Source organism: Pteronotus mesoamericanus, unplaced genomic scaffold (assembly GCF_021234165.1).
Source record: "Pteronotus mesoamericanus isolate MK-2021 breed Mesoamerican mustached bat unplaced genomic scaffold, CSHL_Meso_final scaffold_167, whole genome shotgun sequence".
Classification (NCBI taxonomy): domain Eukaryota; kingdom Metazoa; phylum Chordata; class Mammalia; order Chiroptera; family Mormoopidae; genus Pteronotus; species Pteronotus mesoamericanus.
Genome location: NW_026555308.1, coordinates 21,495,901 through 21,520,725, shown reverse-complemented (window position 1 = coordinate 21,520,725; position 24,825 = coordinate 21,495,901). Strand labels below are relative to the sequence as shown.

The 24,825-nt window shown below is 49.4% G+C and overlaps 1 protein-coding gene across 3 annotated transcripts in view; it reads left to right on the top strand.

Moving 5' to 3' along the window:
- The window catches only part of HIP1 (huntingtin interacting protein 1), a 159,920-nt gene that overhangs the window by 66,858 nt on the left and 68,237 nt on the right, over positions 1 to 24,825 (top strand). Inside the window, exon 1 of one of the 3 annotated variants that reach the window (XM_054589745.1) lies at positions 1,054 to 1,218. The exons of the other annotated variants lie outside the window; for them this stretch is intronic. Within the exon in view, the coding sequence (XP_054445720.1) occupies positions 1,201 to 1,218 (18 nt within the window). The 5' untranslated portion in view covers positions 1,054 to 1,200. Of the gene's footprint in view, positions 1 to 1,053; positions 1,219 to 24,825 lie in introns of those variants that run through there. 3 annotated transcript variants of the gene reach the window in all.

Genomic DNA, 24,825 nt, shown 5'->3' with positions numbered 1-24,825 from the left:
GTTGGTGTAAGAGGTCTCAGGTCTCTGCTGACTTCGGTTGTGCCCCAAACCTCCCTGCTCATCTGAAGATTTGAGGTGGGCTGTGTTCATACCAGGGGCTTGGGCTTGCCGCATTTTTCTGGAGAGCATTTGCCAGGAGCCCTTTTCTGCCACCAGCTGCCTTCCCTACGGAGAGAAGTGTCTGCCTCCCATTTCTCTAAGGGTAGACATGGCACTGAGTACGAAATGGAAGATTGGGGCTTCTAGTTTGAGAGGAAGGAGCTCTGCGCTCAGGGCCACCGTCATTTAGAAGCCAGTTTCCCTTACTCCATGAAGGGCTGGCTCTGGCTTACTCGCGGGGAACCTAAGGGCCTTCCGAGGATACCTGTTCCAATTTCTTAATTTGCCCATCTGTTGGCAGACCCCCGACTCATCTGGACGTCCCCTCCGGATTAGCTGAAGGAGGGAAGCAACTGGCTCTGAATTCCGCCTTTGTCCAGTGAAGCCAAGTGAGGAGGGGCTGAGCAGACCCCCTGCCCCCACTGGAATGTCGGCTCGCGGCGCCCCCCAGCTCTCCCTCCTCTTCAGCCGCCTCCCCCGCTCACTTCCTGAGTCCCACTGATCCCACCACCAAACATGCGCGCACACACACGCGTGCGCGCACACAGAAGCACAGAAACACACACAGACACTCACACTTCCTGGCGGCCCAGCGGCCTCGCTCCCGGCTTGGTTATCCCGGTCGCCAGGGCTGGGGGAGAAGCGACCTTTGTTATTCAAATAACCCCCTTAACGCGCGCTGGGCCGGGGCTTCGGCACCGAAAAATCGGTCCATTGCCCCCCCCCGCCCCTCCCCCCCTCACGGCTCCCCGCCCCTCCTCCCTACACCGGGGCACCCCGCGCTGATTTTGGGATTTCCCGGCTCCCCGGGGCTCGCCGTGCGGGGCCGCTGGCTGGGCCGCGCCTCCCCCGCCCGCGGTGCGCTCTGCGGCTCCGCGCTCGGCACCCTCCTCCTCCCCGCCTCCCCTCCCCCTTCCTTTCCCTTCCTTTCTCCGGTCCAGCCGCGGTCCTGCCGCCGCCGCTGCCGCTGCCTTCTCTGGTCCGCGGGGTCCCTGCCGGCCGCCTTCCCTGCAGCATGGCACCATCGGGTCTGGATTAGCTGGGAGCAGCATTTGGGGGAAGCGGATCCCAAGGGGTGGGGGGTGCCCTGCAGCCTCGGTCATGGATGTGAGCAAGATGGTAAGTGAAGAGAAGGGGCTTTGCCCTGGAGCCCCCCCCCCGCCGCACCCTCCCTCCACACACTTCCCCCTCTCTTTTCCCCTCCCAGTCGGCATGATCCATTGAAAGTTTCTGGATTGTTGATCCTGCCTGTTGGCCCCAACTCCAGGCATGCTGGAGAAGGGAGTCCGGCCAGGATTCTGGAGGCAGCTGCCGGACAGGGATGGGGCTCCCGGTTTCCCGCCGCGCTGCCACCAGGGCTGCCCAGGAGAGCTCGACAGACTCCAGGGGGAGAGGGCTGTTGAGCTGCCTCCCAAATTGTGAAACTGGCCTGGTGGGGGAGGGGGGCATGGCTGTAGGATAGGAGCTAGTCCCATCCCCTCCAGAGCCGCTGCTTGCACACCTATTTGAGATTTATGGGAAGATTTTTGGACTGAACCAGTGGTCAGGAGGGCACAGGTGGGTGGCCTTGGAGGGCAGTGTGGAGGAGCTAGGGCGTTAACCATCCTAGAAGATGAGGGGCAGGAATGGAATCCTTGTCATAGATGGGGAGTGTTCTAGATTTACCACTTGTAGACTCCAGCTGCATGAGCCTGAGGAGCAGCCTCTTAAGCATCTGACTCCCTGGAGAGGGCTGATCCCCCCTTCAGGGCAACCCTTCACCCCCAGGAACACAGCGGTGCTGAATACATTGCTTGTTAATTGAGGAGCAGTTCTCAGGGGGTAGCAGGATGTGATTTAGGGGACTCTGAAGGGAGAGGGTCTCTGGGAGCACTTGTTGATCTGGGGTAGTTTTTCTCAGGGGTCCCAATTGGCTGCCACTCTGAATGAAGATTTAAGGGTGCCCTTGACATCACTACCACCCTGACCCTGGTTTTAGACCAGGGTAACACATCCCCCACCCCAAGCCTTCCAAACTTTGAGGGCCAGAGTGGCAGGCTGGAGAGGCACCCTATGCATGAGCTGTGCTTCAGAGGAAAGGAGCTGGGTTGGGGTGTGTCTGTGTGTCTGGGGGAGGGGTCTGGGTCTGCTTGTACCTAAGGAATAGGAAGATACTGGGATGTGACTTCATCTTGTACAGAATTAGGCTAGTATTCCCAAGGAGTGCCCTTTAGAAGCAGCTATTTCTATGGTAAAGGCAGGTAGGTTCCTGGCCCTGGCAGGCCTTTGGCATTCTGTCTTGGGTAGGGGTCAAAAGGAAGGGGAGCAGAAGATAGGTTAGAATCATTTCTTCTTATGGCTGGAAACTAGTCTCAGACTGAGTACCACCCTTGGGATTGGGGAGGAGCTTTGCTGTCTCCCGTCTTCCTACGAGGATGCATACCTGTTCATGGTTGGGCAATGCCAAGAGGCTGCACCATTTGTCCCTAGGTGTGAATCGTGACAGCTCACTTTCTTTGAGTGACTATAAGAACTATCCCTTAAGAAAGCCCTTTCTGTAGCTGTGGGGGTGGGGAGGTGGGAAACAGACTAGCAGCCAGGCCCTTTCCTAGAGATGTCTTAGCAAGTCCAGAGAGTCACCTGTCCTGGCTATGGTGGGAGGCAGGATGGACTTGAAGCCCTAATCCAATGGCTGCCAAATAGCTGTCAGCCAGGCTCCAGTCAGAAGGTCACAGCTCCAAGGGCTGTGGAGGTCTGAGAAGGGACTAGGCTGCAGAGTTCAGGTGGAAGATGAGGCCCTAGGCTGGCTCTTCAAGGCTGGGTGGTGTTGGCTCTGCTGAGCGCCGTGAGAGGCATTGGCTGTTGGGAGAGTCACAGAAAGAGGAATGCGCAGAGCCCATTGGGTAAGGCTGAGGATGTCTGGCTGGGACAGAGGTTTGAGATCAGGAAATGTTAAGATCATTGGTTAGGGCCAGACAAGAAAGGCCTTGAAGACCAGCCAAGTTGTTCCAACCCGGGCCTGTAGGCACTGGGTAACCTCTGGAGAATTTTGGGCACTGGAAAGGCACATGTATTGCCTCTTTTCTCTTTGGCTTGGGGTCCAAACAAAAGGGATATTAGATTCTCATTAATTATTGAGCAGCTGAATACCCAGCCCAGAAACTATTGTCCTCAGCTCTTTGTAAAGAGCACAGATCCTGGACTGTGTAGTGAGAAGAACCTAACCCACCCCAGGGAATTGGTACCTGCTTCTTACTCCTGCAGAAGGCCCAAGTTACTATTTTTCTGACCATTAAAGCCCCATCTCCAATTTGAAGTCCTCGCTCTGGGGGCCCTTAGCTCCAGGGCCGACCTCACACCCAGCATTTCCTCCATATACTTGGCAGAGCCCAACATCAGCCTTGAGAGTTTCTTTAGGTTATCACTGAATAAGAAACGCAGATTGTAGTTCACCCAACTCCCTGCATGCTTTTGAGCCAATTTCTTACCTCCCAGCCTCATCTGTAAAGTGAGGACAGTAATATAGGCATACCTCATTTCATTGTGCTTCACAAATATTGCAGGCCTGGGTTGTTTTTTAAAAAACAGATTGAAAGTTTGGAGCAATCTTGCACCAAGAGAGTCTATCAGCATCATTTTTCCAACAGGCTCAGAAAATGGCTAGCATTCTTTTTAGCAATAAAGTATTTTTAAATTAAGGTATAGACTTTTTTTTAGACATAATGTTATTGCATGCTCAGTAGACTATAGTATAGTTAAACATCACTTTTATATGCACTGGGAAACCAGAAAATTTGTATGATTCACTTTGTTGTGATTCGCTTTATTGTGACCACCTGGAACCAAACCCGCACTATCTCTGAGATATGCCTGTACCTGCCTTGAGCATTCTCATGAAGGCTGGAAATAATTCTTTTAAGGCATAGGACCTGGCATAGTAAGTCCTCCATACATGGTGGCTGTTACAATAATGGTGGTCTCCAAAGTCTCATTCTCTCCCTGCCCCGCACCCCCCGCCCTTTACTTTCGTGATTGGCCACAAGAGCTGAGTGTAGGCTGTATTGACTGCTTCTGAGACAAGTCATGGGAGCATGTCTTTTTTCTGAATGAAGGTGCAAATGACTAGGGAGTGTGGCTTCACCAGCTGCTATGACTGATGAATTTTTGATGACATCAGGTATCTGCCCAAGGGAGAGCTGGTTTACCCTGGCACTTGGGGGTAAAGTGCAGGTGCCTTTTGGGGATTGATGATGGAGTCTGTGCCTTTACTAAACACAAAGAATGCCAAGCTCTGATTAGGGGAGTCAGCACTGTCAGTTCTTACAAAAGAATGTATAGTTGATGTAATAGTTTATATTTGCATAGTGCTATACAGTTTGCAGGGCATTTTCACATCTGTTCAATTTTATTACAATCCTGTGAGGAAGTCAGGGCAGAAATAATAAACCACATTTTATAGGTAAGAAAACTGAGGTTCAGCAAAGTGAAGCCCAGATCCCATACAAGTGGTGGAACCAGATCTTGTATCCAGTTCTTCTGATCACCAAAACATATGCTATGATGACAAAGTAAATAAAGGGTAAGAAGAGAAAGACAAGTACCATATGATTTCACTTATATGTGGAATCTAATGAGCAAAATAAACTAACAGTGGAGACAGACTCATGGATACAGAGAACGGACGGATGGCTGTCAGGAAGGAGTTGCGGGCTGGGTGAGAAAGGTGAAAGGATTAAGCAAAATTAAAAAAAAAAAAAAAAAAGGAAGGAAAGACCTCTGGACACAGACAACAGTGTGGTGATTGCCGGGGGGAGGAGAGGGCAGGGGAGGTAGAAGAGAGTACAGGGGGGATAAATGGTGAAGGAAGGAGACTTGACTTGGGTGATAAACACACAATACAATATACAGATAATGTACTGCAGAATTGTACACCTGAAATCTATATGACTTTATTAACCAATATCACCCCAATAAATTCAATTTAAGAAAAAGAAATAAAAATAAAAGGTAAGGAAAAAGATTCAATGACCACAAGCTATTCTAAAAAGATGAGCTGGGTGTTGGCCTTTGGTCTCTGGGTCCCTAGGGCAGAGGTCATTTGCATTACAGCCTGAGCTCTGCCTCCCCCCACAACCCCCCAGCCATCTGGTCTGTGGAAAAATTGTCTTCAGTAGGTCCCTGGTGCCAAAAAGGTTGGGGACTGCTGCCGGGGAAGAAGACCCAGGGAGAGGGAATTAGCACCTGTCTATAGGTGGACTGTGCACGTCCTCAGTCACCTATGGCTATCCTTAAAACTCTGGGTTTCATGAATTTCGGCCTCCTCTTCGAAACTGGGACACCTGACACCTCGGATCCTCCAGCTTACACTGCAGGAAGGTCGGAGGAGTAGAGAAAAAGGTGTTTCAGGTGTTCTGAGTAAATGATGATGATGGTGGGGCAGGAAAAAAGCTTCAGGTCAATCTTCTGTGGCTGGTGGTGTGTAGGTGTGTGCGCTGGGTTGAGGCAGGGAGTGGGAGAAGGGAATGCCAGGCAGGGGGGATCCCGGTGTTAACTGATGCCGCGGCCTCCACTCACGGCCCACATCGGCTACCAGCTGTGGAAAGGAGGGCGTTGGGTCTGAGGTAAATAATTCGTTAAAGCTTGGCATGGATGACCTGGGTGAAACCACAGCACTGTTTTCAGCTCTGGGTCACAAAACCCATCTAGTGTGTTCTAGCCAACATTTAAAAGAGTGAAATAGATCAGAAAACATCCAACTGTATCCCCTTTAAGGAGGTAAGCATTAGTTCATGAAACTGGTTTTGGTTGTTATACACACATGGACACAGGTAAGGACTGGCCTCATAAAATGTACTTTTTACTGTGGTCAGAGTCAAAAAAAGGTTTGAGGTCTCTGACCTAGAAAAACCTGAGGAGGGCGAGGAGGATGTCCGCCTGGTAAGAGACTGGAGGGCCAACTGCGGTCTGATTCACTGAGGGCTGTCAGAAGGAAGAGGTCGTTTATCTGCTCCACGTGCTCTGGGGGGTGGGATTTGTTTTCTAGGGGCAGCAGATTTTGGCCAGCCAGGACTTCCCCACAGCAGGGCCACCACCCTAGGGCAGAAGGAACTCCCGGAAGAGAGGGAGCCTCTCCAGCCACTGGAGCTGCTCAGGGCCCCTTTGTGTATTGCCCACCACAAAGCCAGGAGAGCACCACGCATCAGCCACCTTCTCCATCCAGCCCCTGGAATAAGGTCGGGGATCATAGATGACATGGGCCTCAGAGAAGTGCCAGTGGGGAAGGAAATCGGTAATTGCCTCCTTTAAAAATGCTTAGAGCCCTGGCTGGTGTTGCTCAGTGGATTGAATGCCGGCGTGCAAACCAAAAGGTCGCTGGTTTGATTCCCATTCTAGGCACATGCCTGGGTTGCAGGCCAGGTCCCCAGTTGGGGGTGTGCAAGAGGCAACAGATCAATGTATCTCTTATAACATTGATGTTTGTCTCCCTCTCTTTGTCTCTCCCTTCCCCTCTCTAAAAATAAATAAATAAAAGTCTTTTAAAAACTTCTTTAAAGCTAAAATGCAGCATTAAAAAAAGATTAAAAATGCTCAGGAAAAATGTTTTCAATTTACCATATAACTGCTATCACTTATTGTCACTGATTACTAACATTTTATCCAAGTGATTTTAACCAGAATGAGGTTGAATTCAATTCAGACACATTGAATCCCATTTTATGTGCAGGCCCCTGGGTATGATGTTAAGATGTTAGGGATCCAGAGCTGCGGATGGCCGAGTTGTCCTTAGTCAAGAGAGAAAGACAGAGGTTTCCTTGAAATACATTGAGCTGGTTGACACATAGGCATTTGTAATTGACAGAGCACTCTCACCTACCTGGATTATTTTCTCCCTCAAAACAGCTTTGAGAAGCAGGATTTAGTGTCTTCAGAGGCTGCTCCAAGTCATCCTTCCAGTCAGGCCTAAGTTCAGAGACAGACGTAGGTTTTAAGACCTCCCAGCCCACAGAGAGAAGACCCTTCCTTTCTGCTCTTTCCCCCTAAGCCCCTCCTTCCCCCAACACATACACACAGCTGAGTGATTTTCTTGAAGAGCACGTCTAGGGGCTGTTTCCGCTCCACCTTTGTCTCCTTTCTTGCCTGCGAGGTCCCAGTCCAAAGCCAGACAAGCACATGGTCTGGCAGCTGTCCCTGAGCCAAAGAATTCCAGCATTTGTTATACTGCCTGGGGCCCCAAAGAAGCTAAACCATAGGTCTTTTAAGAAGAAAAAAAAACCCTGTCTCCTTTAGGTTCCCTGCCTCCCTAACAAGTCTTTGATCTGGAGGTGGTTCCTGTGGATGGGACTAGAGGGTGGGGGACTATTTGTAGATATGAATGGGAACCACCTAGAGCCCACAGCATCGCTCCTGCACATAGAGGTTCAGGGAGCACCTTCTGTGTCAGAGACTTCATTAGATGCTGTCCAGGGGCTTTGGAGACACATAGGCCAGAGGCTAAATCCTGATGCCACTGCTTGCCTCTCTATGACTACACACAAGTTAGTTGACTTCACTGTCATCTAGCTTCCTCATCGTGGAGGGATTGGTGTCTGCAGACAAGGGAGGGGTTGAGATGGCCTGTTTAAAGTTCATGGTACATGGGAGGGGCTTACGAAACCACAGCTATGATGATTAATATTTTTGCTCATTCCTTTAGGCAACAAATACAATCTTGAAACTTAAGGCAAAGGGGTAGAATGTTCCTTCTTTCAGAATGACCCGTCTTCTGGGTGAACTTGGTCTGGTAGGGCAGTCAGACATGTCATAAGTAATTACAGAACATGAGGTACTGAGTGCATTTGAGGCATGTGCTAGCGTGGGAGAGGGTAGGAATCATGACCTGGCACTAGAGGAAAGGCCTCGCTGAAGAAGCTGGAGAAGAGAAAAGAGGAGTTCCTCTGGCAGGTAAGGAAGGAAGGGTATTCCAGGCAGAGAGAGTCACACGTGCGAAAGCACTTGGTCGTGGGACCACAGGTGTGTTCAGGAACTACGTGCAGTTCACGCTAGATGAGTAGGTGCAGTCACTGCCTCCGACAGACTAGCAAAGTTTCCAGGACAGGGATCCTAATCTTATATCTCAGTGCTTCCTGGAAGAGGTATTTAAGCTGTGTTTCGAAGAAGGGGAGCAGCAAGTTTATTGATAAAAACATGACACACAGTAGGTGCTCCATGAATGGATAAAGGGATGAGAGAAGACATTCCAGCTGAGTGTGTGCTGTGTGCAGGCGGATGGATTTAAGTAGGTTTGGTAGGAGCAGGGCCAGAAGAATGAGAGGAAAGATGAGTGGGTGCAGGGTGTGAGGCCCAAGTTAAAAATAATCAGCAAGTGTCCAGGAGAACCAGTCATTGAGGCCCTCTCTGCTTGACGATCAGGCTTGGATGTGCTATTCTGGCCAACAGGCTTACACCTCCTCTGGTCCCAGTGCTGGAGATGAGCCTCGCTGGTGCCAGGATAAGTGTGGGAGCTGCAAACCGTGGGTGGGGGGAAAGTTTTTTTTTGAAATGAACATTTCTTTAACTTTCTATCATGACCTCTCTTGGGTGCACTCAGTTCAGTCTCATTTTCTGGGACCTAAAATAGCTTTCTCCAGCTGGAGTTATCTCAGGCCGATTCTTTGAAAAGGGGTCTTAGCAAATCGCTACCTCCACAGCCCCTCCTGCTCAGAGAGCAGTGTCAGCACTTTCAACCGGGGTTCTTGAGGTCACCCCTTTTTTCCTGGGTTTATATCAAGATTGTCCCCTGAGTCAGCAAACACTGAGGCCCTATGCCAGGCACCGAGAATATGAAAGAGAATGGTATCATTTGAAAGCTCCTGCTTTCAAGGAAGTGGAGGAGATAAATAGTTATAGTATGATAAGTGCCATATTAGAGATTTAAGGAAAGTCCTATCTGTAGAAAACTCAGGAATAATTCTGCCAAGTAGTGTAGGAGGTACTTTGGAGAAGGGGACATTGCAGCCCATTCATTCATTCCTTTATTCAGAAATATTAATGGAGTACCCTTTATATACCAGGTGCTGTTCTAAGCATTTGGGGTACCTCAGTAAACCAAAAAAAATCCTTGCTTTATGGAGCTGTCCTCATGTGTGTCGTGTGTGTGTGTCGTGTGTGGGTGTGTGTGTGTGTGTGTGTGTGTGTGTGTGTGTGTGTGAGAAAGAGAGGGGGGTGTGGTACTCCTGGGGGCAGGGTACAATAATAACAGTAAATATATACGAGGAAATTGTGTAGGATGTTGGAAGGTGGTGAGTGATCTAGGAAAAGGGAATGGAGTCTGCAGAAGTGGCCACGATTGCCCTAAGGATGCTTGGCTAAGAATTGAAGGGGAGTGGGCCAGTCATTTCTAGCACGCGTTTTCCTTGGCTGCCAGTGGACCCTGAGGCTCCCGTTTCCGGTCTGTTACTGGTTTATGGTCTGGCTGAAACGGCATCCCAGCACAGCCCTGGCTCGTTGCTGAGAGTTGCCTGAGTCTGGACCTCAGGGAACCTGCCCGTGCCCCGGTGCCCTGTGCCCTCTTCCTGCAGGCCATGCAACTTTGGATGCAAGAGTCAGCCGTCCCATAGAGAGAGCACTGCAAGCCTCTTAGGTCCTCTCAGATTTCATAGAAGTTGGAGGGGAGATGCTGCCTTTTGTTTCCAACGGACCTCCATGAAAGGAGCTGAGTGTCAAGCGGGCAGTTTCTGGCCGTGGTTGTGGGGTAGGCTTGGTCGTCAACACTGTACGAGGCCCTCTCAACCACACCCAGGTCACACCAACTAGAATGAAGGTGAGACGACAGAGCACTTGGTTCCTGTCTCATTCACTTCTCAGAAAAGTGTGATTCCTCCTCTCATGTTCAAGGTGGAGAAACTGAGGCTCAGAGGAGCCCCGCAGCTGGCAGGACTCGTCACTTGGAACGCTGGGCTCTCCTACGGCAGCTTTTGACCACACTTTCGCTTTTCAGCTCCCGCGGGGAGATGGCCATGGGTGCCCCGGCCGCTGATGCTGTGGCTCAGGGGGGCTGGGGCCCCGGCGCTTGGGGTACATCTTCTTATCACATCGCTGTGGTCATTGGCAGCGGCGATGAGGAAACAGGGAAATGTTGAACTCGTGCTGTTTTTCAGAAAATATGAAAAAGTGTAAAGAAATAAAGATCAGGCCTATTCCCACCATCCAAAACTACTGCTAACAATTTGATAAAGATCCTTATAGACATTCCTCATATGTATACATACATGCACGTGTGCACATGTACTGGGTTGAATCATATGGCAAGTGCTGTTTTTATAAATCAAAAATGACCAAATTTTCATGTGATTCAACCAAATACAAACATGTGTATAGACAAATACACACATATTTAAACAAAATAGGGCCATACCATAGAACAGCTTATAGACATTTACTTTAGTTTACACTATGCCATAGGTCTAGAAACAGTGTATCAGAGTGGCGAAGGGCATGTGTTCTGGGGTTCAAATGCTGTTTCCACTGCTTACCCACCTAGACAGGTTCCCGAGGCTTCCCATGTGGACTTCCCCCTTGTGTAGTGGGGTAGTCACGGGACCCTCTAGTTAGGGTTGTTGTGAGGGCACAGGAGTTAGAATGTACATCAACTAGACCAGTGCCTGGCCCATGGCCAGCATTCCGTAACTGTTAGCGATTGCTACCATATATCCAAGAGAGTAGAGATGTATCATTTCATTGTAATTCGCACCTTGTTAATAGATTTTAGCTGTATCAGTTTTCCACTGCTGAAGTGACATCATTGTACACACATGTAAGAATGTGGGTTCACTGCTGTATGCGTTAAGATTTTGGCTTTTAAGAGTTCTTTGTATCGATGTACTTTGAGCTGAGTGGTGTGTACAGGGGAAGGTTGCCCTCTTGTTGCCTTGTGACTTCGATCCCTGCCTCCCTTTTGCATTGTCTCACTCCAGCAACACTAACAGCTCGTCGGTTCCCACATTGGGCGCTGGCCCCCGCTCCTGTGCCTTGGTGCTGGCCTCTCCCCGTGAATCCCCCCCGATCCCCCTTTTCCAAGCTGGCCTGTCGGGTTAAACACCTTTCCTCCTGGGAAGGGTGCATACCCAACCCTTCCGCCTCGGTTCAATGCCTGCGCCCAGGCCTCCCTGCACTCTGCACCACCTGTGTCTCTCCTCTCACTGGCTGTGTACGCAATCCACCATCTTTCTCCCCATCTAGATTATACACCTTAAAGTCAGGACTTTCATCTTACCTGTGAGTTGACCTCATACAGCACTTGACACATAGTTACTCAATATATGTTTGGTGGGTGAGTTTAGTGAATGAATAAAATCATGACTGACTAATTAATGACAGGACTTAAGTAAATGGAGGTGGTTTGGAGAGGGTGGTTAATTTCAGTTATAGGGGTGGAATGAAGCAAAGGCATGAGTGAACCCTCGGCATGGCTGGAGCTGTGCTTTAGAGAGAGATCTAGCCCTGTTGTGACCAGCGGGAGCTGGAATCCCGGGCAGCAGTGGGATGTGAGGCCTGGACAGCCACTGGGGGTTCACCCTGCCCAGGGCTCTTTGGGTGACTCCAGCCACACCTCTACACTCCTCTTGAACCTCATGGCTCTTCCGCTGAGGAAGGGCTCTCCTCCACCCTTGAGAAACAGAAGTGAGAGTCCCTGGCTGCTCTGCGTCCTGAGGAAGTCCGTCACAGCCATACTGCTGCTGATGAAATCCGCCTCTGGAATTAGCAACCACCCCTCTCTCCGCTGCAGAAAGCTGTTGAGAAAATCCCTCTCAGCCTGTTATTACTTCCTGTGTCCAGAGCTGGAAGTATCCATCAGGGTTCCAGCCTGCCAGCTGCGACATTCCACGGCCTCCCGAGGGTGACCAGACCCTGCTCTGCTCATCCACTCTTTTCTCTTTGGCTCTGACCTAAGATCAGGGAGGCCTGTGCTTGTGTTGTGTGTTAAATAAGGACTTCAATTTCCGGGACCCCAGGCTTTACATTGACCTGACTGTTCTCTCAGTGGAAATAAACCTGAATTATCCCAGACCTGGAAGGATATAGCCGGGATTGATGTGCCTGAACCTGGAGTGAGATCTTGGTTGAAATGCTGGCTCTGCAGCTTACTGGCTGGGCCACCTAGCTAGCCAGGCATCAGGACCAGCTCAGCAAGACACTTAACCCTTTCACGTCCATTTCTCCGTCTCATCAATGGAGCTAACAAGTCCCAGTGTTACTGTAAGGGTTAAATGAAATAATGTGTGCAAATGAATCTAGGATCTATTACAGGCCAGGAAAGGTTAATTGAATTAGGGAATGAGAGACTGAACACAGTGAAGTAGAGACTATTCAGTCTGTGTTTTAGATAAGGAAATTGAGATCCAAAAGGAAGGAGGGTGACAGGGGGAGAAGGAAGGAAGTTGAGAGAAGAACTGAGACAGTCTGGATGTTTTGCCTTATATTTCCTCTGCTTCCCCCAGACTCCTGTGTCCCTGATCCTGCCCCCGCCACTGCTGCCGCCACCGACACACACACACACACACACACACCCACCCACCCATCCCCGCGCCCCCAGCAATTGCCCAGTCCCTGGATCTGTCTTCCCAAAGGAAATAACATCAATTCCATCTTTCCTTCCTGAAAGGCCTCATTGAAGAAGGAGGACACCAAGTGACCAAGTATATCTGAGTGATTCCATCAATGTCCATTCAGTTTTAAAGCTAGAAAGGCAATGAGAAAGAGAAGGGTTTGTGTGAGGAAAAGTGAAAGGGATGGGAGAGAATTCGTCTAGAGGAGGAGGGGGCAGAGGGCTGGCTTAATTTCTGTCTTCAGGTTGCAGTGGATGCGCCTTTAGTGCTGCTCCCTGGCAGGCCTGTGCCTCCCCTGGTCCTTAGAGCCCACCACCTTCCTACATGGTATGCCGTGCCGCCTCCTCCCCCACCCTCGCTCTCTGCCCGTGACCTGCTTCGCTGTGAAACGAGATGAGACGCAGTCCTGAGAAAGAGATGAGACGCAGTCCTGAGAAAGCGCGCACGTCTGCCTACGCCTGTGCCCATACTCTGTGACCTGACCTGTTATTCTAACAGAGTGGCCACCTCCTGTTGTGCACTAGATCCCTTCTCCACTCCAGTGACTCTCCCTTCTCCCCTCTTACATATATATACAAACAAGTTATAATTTTTCCCATTTACAACAAGGAAACCTAGACCCTGCCCCCTTCTTTCTCTGCCTCCTTACAGTTCTGGCTGCCTCTCCCTTCCCTCTTCCCCTCTGTCTCATGGATCCCCCATCAGGCTCTCTGTCCCCCTTCCCTACCAGAAAGCCCTGGTAAAGGTCACTATGATGCTCAGTCTGATGGTCAGTTTCCAGCTCTCGTCCTGCTTGATCTGTTGGCAGCATTTACCACAGTCAATCGCTTCCAGGTGAAATTCATTTCTTCATGTGGTTTCCAGGATGCCACACTCTCCTGGTTTCCTTCTACCACATGGACTGTTTCTTTTCTGTTTCCACTACTCATTTTCTCTCTTTTGAATACTGGGTATCCTCAAGCTGCCCCAGATTTCTCATCTGCAGTGATTCCTTGGTGAACTTACCCTTTTTTAAAAAAGATTTTATTTATTTATTTTGGGAGGGAGGTGGAAGGGAGGGAGAAATAAAGGAAGAGAAACTTCGACGTATGACAGAAACTGATCAGTCGCCCCTCACACGTGCCCCAACCTGGGACCAAACCCTCAGCCCAGGCATGTGCCCTGACTAGGAATTGAACCGATGACTTTTCACTTTGTGGAACGATGCCCAAACAACGGAGCCAGAGCCACATCAGTTGGGGGGAACTTACTTTTCTTAAATCCTGTCTGTCCATCCTGATGACTATACCAAACTGACACATCCAGCTCGAAACTCTTGAATTCCAGGCTTGCACAGCCCACTGCCCTTTCAGGGCTCCATTTGGATATCTCATAGGCATCTCACATTTGACATGTCTATAAACAAGCTCCTGTTTGCCCTTCCGCAAATCTGCTCCTTCCATGGCTCTCTCCATCTTGTTAATGGCAACTCAGTCCCCCTCATTGCTCTGGCAGAGTATCACGGTGCCGTCCTTGACTGCTTCCTCACACGCCACATCCATAACATGCAAGTCCTGTGAGCTCTGCCTTCAAAATATATCTGACCACGTCTCGGCACCTCCCCCGTGGCCGGCCTAATCTGAGCTCCCGTAACCTCTGGCCTGCATTAATGCAGCAGCATTTCCACCGTCCTCCCTGCTTCCATGCTGGCCGTGGTCTCTTCTGTGTAGCAGCCGGGGGAGTCTCTTTAGAAAGTGAGTCAGGTTGAGTCACCCCTTTGCTCAAAACCTCCCAGTAGCTCCTGTCTCACTCATAACGAACCAGTGGTCCATAAACCCCTTGTGATTCGGCCCCTCCCATCTCAGACCTTCAGGCTCCGGTCACACTTAACCTCTAGGCATTCCTTGGACCTGCCAGGTGGGCTATGCCTGGAACTCGTTTGCCAGCTCGCTTCCTTGTTACTTCCAAATGTGTCCCTCTGTCACCTTCTAGTAGCAGCACCTTCCCTGATGACCCTGTGTTAGGTTATGATACCAACTCAGCGAGCCCTGGCCTATAGCTGGCCTTATATTTCTTCCATAGCACCTATTGCTATCTCATGTGCTCTGTATGCTCTTTATTTGTTTACTCTCACTCTCCCACTGGAATGTAAGATCTCTGGTGCCAGAAGCATTGTTTTTTTGTTCACAGCTGTGTTCGTAGAGAAGTGCCCAATGCATGATAGGCCATCAGCAAAAACGTGTTGAATGAATGAGTGAAAATGAAAAGAACTCAGAGTGGCCCTTAAGAATGTATTAACCATAGTCAGGTAAAACATAGAAGTAAGTGGCAGAGAGTGGGGCTGGGTGTCTTTAAGAAGAAAATAGGTGACCATCTGTACTGGGCCAGTTCTATAGTTAGCCAGGCTACACAGGAGGAGAGCTATTTTTCTAAGCCTATGTAACAGATGTGGTTTTGTATAAATCACACTTCTGTAAATGGAATCCTATTTTAAATGTACTAGCGGAGATTGCTATTTAAAGGAATCTGATGCCAAATTCTTTTATAAAATGAATAATCTCTTAATTTGTCTTTAGTATCAATTCATACCCCTCCACCCCCACATTTATTTATTTATGTCAAGGTATGCTGGTGCTAGCTGAGAAAAATCTCTTTATTTTTCACTTTTCCTTATTATTTCCTTATTCTCTGTCCTTATAATTCTCTTCCTCTTTGCCCTCATTCAGTCCCCTCTCCGTTCCTGCTTTTTCTATAGCTGAGTTTTTTTCTTAGACTCTGACATAGAATGTTCTTCTGTAGCACAGCCTGAATTAGAGTGCAATGAGCAATGGCTCCTTTCCAGACCAAGTGAATCCAATCTGGGGGTGGAGCAAAGGAGTCTGTTAGGTGTGTGCGAATGCTACTGGGGTAGTGGGTTAGGTGCTCGGGTGCTATTCATGCACAGCTGGGTCTGAGAACCACTGACCAAAGAGACAGCCACGTCCTGTTCTCACTTCCCACATCCAAGCCTACAGTCTACAGAACTGATGAGGCTTTGCAGCTGGCCGATGTGAATCTGATCACAGACTGATTTGTCTGGGGGCTGGAGTTCAGGGCTCAGATTCCTCTCTCAGTAACATCACCCACCCTGCTGATATCTTAGATGAGAGCAAGGTCCTGTGGCCACTGCCTGATGCAGTTTTGTTCAGGTGTTTTCCAGAGTGTCTGCCTGTAATGACCTTGGGCTTCATAATCCCAGGCCACAATCTCTGTTTTTCTTCAGACTGGAATGGGTCCCTCAAGAGAACACCACTGTGATTAAGGATTCAGTGGAACATGTGCAACCAACTACCACTACATCCTACTTCCTCAACAATAGTAGAAGGTTGACTTGTTTAGAGGCTGCTTGGCCTTAGGTTGGATCTTCTTTATGTACCCACTCTAGGTTTTCTGGAAAACTTTTCCTTTTTGTACTCACTGCACCAAAAGATTGTAGCATCTGCTAGTAGGGCAGGTTGGACATTTTATAAGAGAGGGAGAAATTTGCCTTTTAGACAACCAGTGGGTTGAGATCAGGGAAAAATTTTAGGAAACAAGTGGACTTTGGCTAAGAGTTCAGTTGTAACCATCTAAATAGTTGAATGCAGAACGCGTACCTGACTGAGAAAGTCAGGTGCCAGCCACAGCAAAGCTGACCTCTGAGTGCACTTGTTTATCTACGGAATATGTTCTGCCTCCCTCACAAGGTTTTCTCACCAACTGGAAGGCAGTACCTATGAAAGCTCTTTGAAGATTATAAAGGGCTAAACAAAAATGAGAAATACTATTGTCATTACTATTTAAGCAAACCTGGTATTTACACATTCTAATGAGTGAAACCTGTATATTGGGAATGTTTAACTTTACAGAATTATTTGCTAGAGTCAAATAAGATATCTTCACATAGCTACCCCCTATGTAAAATGGGGTTATATTTATTTATACACTGCATTTCAAGAAAATTGGATTGCAGTCATGTGAAGACCACCACCTGAAGTGAGAAATACCAGCTGAAGTATTGAGAGGGGTGATGCTGAAGCTATGGTGTTGGCCAAAAAGTCCATATGGTTTTTTCCATAAAAAAGAAGACACATTTTTCATTTTCACCAATAACTTTATTGATTTGGATAGTTTGAGTATGTTGGCTGTCTCCTGTTTGGTACAACGCTGATTGTTCTCAATGTCTTGGTTTGATTGCTAGCAACTTCAGCTGGTCTACCCAACAACCATGGAGCACTGTCCAGAGAGAAATCTCCAGCACGAAATTTCACAAATCACTTTTGACACATTCAGTCAGTCACAACACCTTCTCCATACACTGCACAAATCTTTTTTTTTCTTTTGCATTTCAGTTGCGTTTGTACCTTTCTTAAAATAATAAAGCATAATATGCCAAAAATGTTGCATACTTTCTTCCATGTTCAATGTTAAAATGGATACACAAAAATTCACCAATTTCAATAAGTTGGGTTTTTTTCAAATGCATGCTGATATGACAGCTGTCACAATACAGTCTAGCAGAATTGTTTCGAATGAAGTTAAAAATAAGCACTACCGGAGCCGTCGTACAGAAAAAAACCAAGCGAACTTTTTGGCCAACCCAATGTATTGGAGGGTTTGGACTTCACAAGGTCAGGAGCCACTTGAGATTTCTCTGCTGGGAGAACCTGTGAAGAAAGTTATTCTTGCTGCTTTATTTGGGGTTAGTTGTGGTGGAGACTAGAGGTAAAGGGCCAGTCATATAGTAATATGGGTGTAAGATGAGGGTTTTTGCCGTAGAAATAGAACAAAAAGCGGCCGGAAGGATGTTTGGGAGGGAGGAGTGGCAGGCCTTGGCATTGCCTGCACGTAGCAAGTGCCCCCTGACTCATTCCCTGGACAGAAGGAGACACTCTCAGGGGTAGGACTCTGGGAGGGGCACAGGCCCTGAGAGCAGGTGCTTCCTGTGCCCATCTGTCAGTCAGGCAGAGAAGAGACAAAACTAACCTCACAGTTAAAAATCTGGGAGGTGGAGAGTGGCAGAGGGCATGGTAGAGGGGAGGAGAGGAAGTTGAGCGAGTTTAGGCAAAGACACAGGGCAGGGTTTCAACTCTTGTAGAGCAGCTGTGTGCCTGGTAGGCAAGGACATTGCAAAAGGCCTGCCTGAGGCCTGACTCTTCTACGTAGAGTGACTTGCCCAGAAAGTGACCCTAATGAGTTCTCAGTGCAAGACCTGTGTGCTTGGCATTGCAGTTTCAATTCCGGGAAAGCAGAACCAAGCCTTCCACTGTGAAAAGAGAAGCAGAACCGCAAGGGAGGGCATGCTTTCTGAAGCCGCGGCCCCCTGCAGGTAGAGAGGAGGGGAGAGGGGCCGGCTTCTTTTCCATGACACCTGGGGTCTAAGTGTCTACCCTTCGAGCCCTATATTCAGAGGCCTTCTGAAGGCATCCTGAGCGTTGTCTTCGAAGTTCTCATGTGGGAGGAGGCAGCTGCTGTGTGGAGAAAAATGAGTGGCTGCAAGACCCCCATGAACAGCTGGGCTGCTCAAGTCAGTAGGTGACATGGGCATGGGTTTTTAGGTGAGGACGAAAGTGCAGGGGGGTGATCTTTGCCTAAGGATGTGACAGGATGACCTGGCTGAGCAGCTCATCAGTAATGATAACTGAGGGCAGAGAGACTGAGCTGGCTGGCTCCTTCTCCAGGTCAGGAGGGATCAAGATGGGGTCCCCCTTTCTATAATCTGCAGTCCCCTTGCCGAAATGGCCTGATTTGGAATCTGTAGTAAAAGTTCTAGGGAGCTTTGGGGATATGGAGCAGGTAGAGGAGGCGGGTATCTTCCAGTGCAGTGACCGAGAAGACAAGAGCACGAGGTATGCATGGCAGCGTGGTCGGAAGTCGGAGAGTGTGGGGAGGCCCGATTCAGGACGGAGACGGCTCGCCCAACTCTCCCATGTTCTGCTTACCCCCCACTGAGTAAGAGGAGCCTTAGGACTGGTAATAAGGTGGCAGATGGGACAGGTGAATGTTAATAGTGAGATCTTGTTCATAGTAAGGGAGAGCATTTTTCTGGGGATTGATGAGCATCCTGGATCATTTTCACAGAAGAAAAGATAGGTATTTGTCTCTGGCAAAAGGCATGGCCTTTGCAGTCCCTCTATTCCCAGTCTGGAAAGATCCTATGCCTATCTGTGCTCCTCGTCTACCTGACCCTTGTCTACTTGACCCATGGAGCTGCAGTTCGAACTGGGGACACCGGCGGGAGGTCCTAGAGGGAAGACGAGGGGCTGCTCATGGTCCCAAGAGCCCCACCACTGAGCCCCTGGCCCTGGGAGGGAAGGGACGCCTGTTCTGTCCAAACTGTCTCCACTCCTCTCCTGCCGTTCTGTCTTACCCCGCCCCACGCAGCCCGTTGCCTCCTCCAGCATTCCCCTGGAGCTGCTCTTGCCCAGGGCGCCAGTGATGCCCTTGCCATATGCAGTGGATAATGCTCAGTCCTCATCTCCCCGCGTGGCTGGCACAGTTGACAGCTCCCTCTAAACTGAAACCCTTTCACTGAGAGAGGTAGCCCCCACGCCCGGGATCCCCCTCCAGCTTGCCAGCTGCTTTTTCTCAGGCTCCTTCCCAGTTCTCTCCTTTCCTCCTAGGACCATGGGATCATAGGGCTGAGGGGGCTTTAAAAACCCTCTTGTGTAAACACTCCTCCGGTGACTGAACATCCCTGGCCCCTTGTTAGTGTGCAGTTCTGTGAGTTTTGAAAGTCACATACAATTAGGTAGCCTCCACATAGTCACAGGTTAAAGTAGGTCCACCATCCCCCCAAATTCCCTCATGTCCCTTTATAGGCACCCTTTCCACCACTTTTGCTCTGGCAACCATTGGCCTGTTTTTTATTCTTAGAGTCCTAGCTTCTCCAGAATGTCATACAGATGGAATCACATAGTATATGGCCTTTTGAATCTAATTTTTTCACTTAGCATTGCATTTTCGAGCTTTATCCATGTTGTTGCACGTATTAGTTCCTTACTCCTTTTTGTGCGTGGGTGTGGTAAATATACATACCATGAAATTTACCATTTTAACCACTTCTAAGTGGCATTAAACACATTCACGTTGTTTGTGCAATCAGTCACCACCATCCAGCTCCAGGCCTCTTCCATGTTCCCAAACTGAAACTCTGTGCCTATTAAACAGTAGCTCCCCACTCCCCCTCCTGCCTGCTCCTGGTGCCTACCATTCTACCTCTGTCTCTGTGAATGTAACTGTTCTAGGTGTTTTGTGTAAGCGGAATCAAACACCTATATGTTCTTTTATATCTAACTTACTTTGCACAATGTTCTCAAATTTCACTTTGCACAATGTTCTCAAGATTCATCCATGTTGTAGCATGTGTCAGAAGTTCCTTCCTTTTAAGCCTGAGTAATGTCGCATTGTATGAGCATACCATGTTTTGTTTATCCATCCATTCTGCGTGGATGGGCACTGTGGTTGCTGTCACCAGTGTTTTCCACTTTGAATGTTCTTATTTCTTCGGCTGTTCCAGATGCTCCACTGTCCTGACCACCCTCCTCCCAACACAGGATTATACACCATGTTGGTTGCAGGAGTGATTGACATTTTTTAATCTTCTCGATTTTTTTATTCCATCTTCTCTTCCATATTATCAGAGTGCAGTATAGTGCCTTTCTTTTTGCTGAACTCTTTGAAATCAGTGTGACCCAGACAGTTCAGTTAATAACCACTTGTCCAGAAGCCAGAGAATGGTTGGGGGCCTTAGAGTGGGAGGGAGGGGGAGATGTGATCCTAATTTCATTAGCCCCCGGCTTATGAAGCAGGGAAGGCACACAAAATACTAAAAGGAAAAAAAAGGCTATCTTAGTCTGTTCAGGCTTCCGTAATAAAATATGTAGGCTGGGTGGCTTAAACAACAGGAATTTATTTTTCACAGCTGTGGAGGCTGAGAAGTCCAAAATCAAGGTGCTGGCCGATTCAGATCCCCAGTGAGGGCTCTGTTTGTGACTTTCAGACAGCTACCTCCTTGTGGAGAAAAAGAGAAACTGAACACTTTCTGGTGTCTCTTTTTATAAGGGACTCATCTTGTCATGAGGGCGCCATCCTTATGACCTCATCCAAACCTAAGTACTCCCAAAGGCCCCCCCCCCATTTCCAAATACCATCATGTTGGGGATAGGGCTTCAACATATCAATTTGAGGGGCACACAATTCAGTTCATAGCACATACCTTTTATAAAACATGTAAATAAGTCAAAGTATTTAATTATAAGGAGCCTACTGGGTATAAAAGAAGTATAAGAAACAATGGGTCTCATCAGTTAGGGCAGTTTATATTTCAACATCAGTAAGATTTCAACTGGAAAGGGAAAGAAATGTGTCTTGAGGAAGGACAAGATAGACAGGAGAATGGAGCAGACAAGGTATCGAGGACGTCTGCTTGGAGAGGACTGAGCAGAGCAGCCCCTTCTTCATCCCTGCCCGCTGTGTACCAGGCACAGTGCGTGAGGCCAAGAACACAGTCCCCGCCCTCACAGGGCTCACTGTCTAGTGAGAGACCGAAAACAAGCAAATGAACGAGCAAGGGAATTTCAGGTTGTGATCAGGGCAGCAAAGAGCTAGGGTGGTTGTGAGTTGTGATAAAGAGATAGTGCAGGGCATGGGATGGAGAGATGCTCTAGATTAGAGAGGCTGCCTAGGGGGTGGGATTTGAACAGCTTGAAGAAGGAGGAAAATCCAGCCTTGCAAAGAATGCGGGGAAAGACTTTTCTAAGCATAAGAAGCATCAGAGACAAAGAATAAAAAAAGAGGCAGCTAGTGTGCTTGGGCATAATGAGTAGGAGGGAGAATGTGGTGGGGGCTCTGAGCAGGTGGTGTGTCTCATGAGTGGTTTAGAAAGATCAGCTGGGGGAGGCAGTCCATTTGGGAGGCTGTTTCAGTGGCCCACGGGATGGAACAGTGGTTTAGGCTTGAGGGGCGGCAAAGATGAAGAGAAGCACAGGGGCCTGGGGGTGGAAAGGACAGCATTACTGATGGGCTGGACGGGAGCACTGAGGCAAAGGCCACAGCCAAGGGTGGCTTCTAGGGAGAGTGGGAGAGGATTAGTTGGGCAGGTGGGCGTGCTGGCAGAAGTTAAAGCGTTCAAACCATGGGCCTGGTTGAGATCCCTAAGGAGTGACTATAAGTAGATAGAGCTCTGGGGATCGGCATCATGGGTTAGAAAGCAAGGCAGACAGGTGGGAGGTGCTGACTAGTATATCAGGCTGCTGGGAGTTACTGAAGGCCGCTTGGTGTGAGGACAGGGACCTAGGTTTGAGTCCTGGCTCCACCTGCTGCTGCCTGTGCTACTTTGGGCACCTTGACTCAGAGAATAGAGGGGTTGATCCATGACTTCCAGGGCCAAAGGGAGGACCAGAAACAAATGCCGGAGTTCAGTGGCTAGTAGGAGGCAGGGTCTCTGCTGCTGCTGCTGCTGCTGCTACTGCTGCTACCACCACTACCGCTACCGTTACCACTAAACCATTGACACCAACTATGACTGCTCTATTATTATTATTTCTGGTCAAGAGAAGAATTAAAAAGACTTGCTGTTGGACATCAGCCGCTAAGTATCACAGCTAAGACCAGAGAAGTCTCACAATATGCTGAGTCTTCACAATATACCCGGTTTTGTGCCTCGCTTGTTACTTCCCCTAAAGCTCATGAATCTTGACTTGCTTCTGAACTCTGTCATCCTGGCCCAGCCTTGGGGTCCCAGTTGTGAAATTAAGCTGTTCCCACACTTGCTGTGTGTGACATGCCGTTGCAGCCTTTTGCGTTTGTCTCTTCGCGAATCTCACCCCGCCCTCTCTCATTGCCATCCTTGTTCCTCCCAGTCAAGCTGACTCCCAAGAGGATCCTTCTCGGCCCCCTGTCTCAGGATTAGGCATTTGGGGAAAAAATTATTTCAGCCCCATATTGGCCAAGCTTGGCTCACAGACCCTGGAAGCCTTTTCAGGAATACAGGCCAGGGCGGGAGAAGGAGAGCCTAGACCAAACCGCAGGTGTTAACGGGCCCATCTCCCTTATCTGTTTACCTCAAGCTTGCAAACCTGAGGAGGTGAGGGATGCCGAAAGTGAGGCTAGTTCCCAGCGCCCAGCCCCGTTGATGGGCAGTCATTGCCGGGGCCACTAGTGGTGGCTGCTTATGCCTTTGCTGAGAAAAGCCTCCTTTCCCTCCGCTCTTTGAATTTCTTTTGTCTCCTTTCTATCTTCTTTCCTTTCTTCCCTGCCTGGTCTCAGATATTCCTTGACTTGATCTGGGCTGTGGGCCCCTCCATTCTTTGGTTGGGGACCTTCCACTCCCCACTCCAGCACATTGTCAACTCCTGCCCCTGCTGTGGAACTTTTGCCCACGGGGCCTTTTTGAGCCAGTTCGGCCTTGGCAGCCCAAATGCTGGGCCTCTGCCAAGAGCTGTGTGCGCGACCGGACAGTGCCCAGCTGGACCCCACAGGCCAGGCCCAGGCCCTGCTTCCCCCAGAAGCAAGGAAGGCCCGCGGGTTTTCGTTGGCTGCAGCCTGGCTGAGGGAGCGGAGGATGGGGACGGGGGGCAGGGAGGCTGGGAGAAAGCCACCCTTCCTGTGGTGCCTGCTGATAATTGGCGCTCCGGAACCAGCTTGGGACACAAGGGCCAGCTGGGTCAGGAAGTCGTGTACAATGCTGCTCTTTCAGGGGGACACTGCAGGGTCTTGGGTCCCGTGTGACTCAAGGGAAATCTGGAAAAACAGCCCATTCTCAGAGGCAGCTCTCTAACCTAGACCGGAGGTGAGAAATTGAGCCCTGAACTTCCCACCCTGTGCCCTGGCAGGGCCCCAGGCATTGCCCAGATGAGAACCCGGTTATTTTCTTCAGAGAGAGTCTGGGGAGGGAGGGAAAGGAAGCAGATTTTCTCAAGAGACCATGAATCATGTACCTGGTACTCTGTAGAGGGGGGGAAGCAAGCAGTCTTTAATGATTTATTAAGACTCTATGCCCTGCCTTAGCAACTGTGGACCCTCAAGGGAAGAAGGCAGTGTCCTTGCCCTTAGGATTTTACTCTGAGGTAAGACCGTATAACATACAAAGTGTCAAACTCATGGAGAGAAATAGGATTTCAAGAAAAAAAGGAGAAACAATGATTATTGGCCAGAGTAACCTGGCAAGTCCAAAGGAAGGTAAGATTTTGGTCTGTGGTGGGAAAACAGGCAGGGGTTTGGAATGAAGAAGGAAGCGGAAGAGCGTGTCCCATAGGGTGGAATCCCAGGCACCAAGTATTACATAAGTATAGGAAACTCGCCATAGCCCGGGGCTTCTGCCCTGGAAATGTCCCTGTGTCTGACGTTCCGAAGGCCCCGGAGGACCCGCAGCTTTCCTCTACGAGCCCAGAATGCTGAGACTCGGCCCTGCCTCCGGGCCCAGAAAGCCTTGCCACAGAAACTGGGCAGTGGGCCCGCAGTCACAGGCTGGACGCTGCCTCTCGGGAGCTCTGCTTGCGGAAATGTTGGTTGGAGAACTTTGAGCACGTTGGCTTCAGTAAGTGGGCGCTCCTGTGAGCCTGCCAGGGATGCAGGAAAGGGGTCTGGGGCCATTGTGACAAGGGCAGGCAGGACTTGGGGTGACTTGTAGCTGTTGGTTTAGGGGGAAGCTTTATTCCATAGCCCGGTGCTAGGCTTTGCTAGTGTACTGAACCCGTGCTGGAGACCGTGACTCTTGAGTGTCCACACAGAAGTTGTTCCACACTTTCTTTCATCGGGGCACTGAAGCAGCACCTCCTCAGACTCAGGAGGATGAAGGTTATTTGTATGAAGACCCTCCCCTGCTCTGTGGCTCCCTAATATCCATCGGGTCACCATCTCCTGCCCTGATATCCAAAGCCCTCCATCGTCTAAGGCCCTATACAGAGTCTGAAAATGGGGAGGGACCTAGAAGTCATCTAATTCAGCCTGAGCCATCAGTCTTTTTCACAACAAACCTGAGGAGAGGTTGCCCCACTTCTGCCTATACGCTTCTAATAATGGGGAAGTCTCTTTTTCAAGGGACACCTTTAAGTTTATCCAGAGATGGCCTGCCTGTAGTTTGTACTAATTGCTCTAGGTTTGATCCTCCAGAGTTACTCCTTTTCCACATGACCACCTCTCAGAAAGCTGATACTCCTCTCTC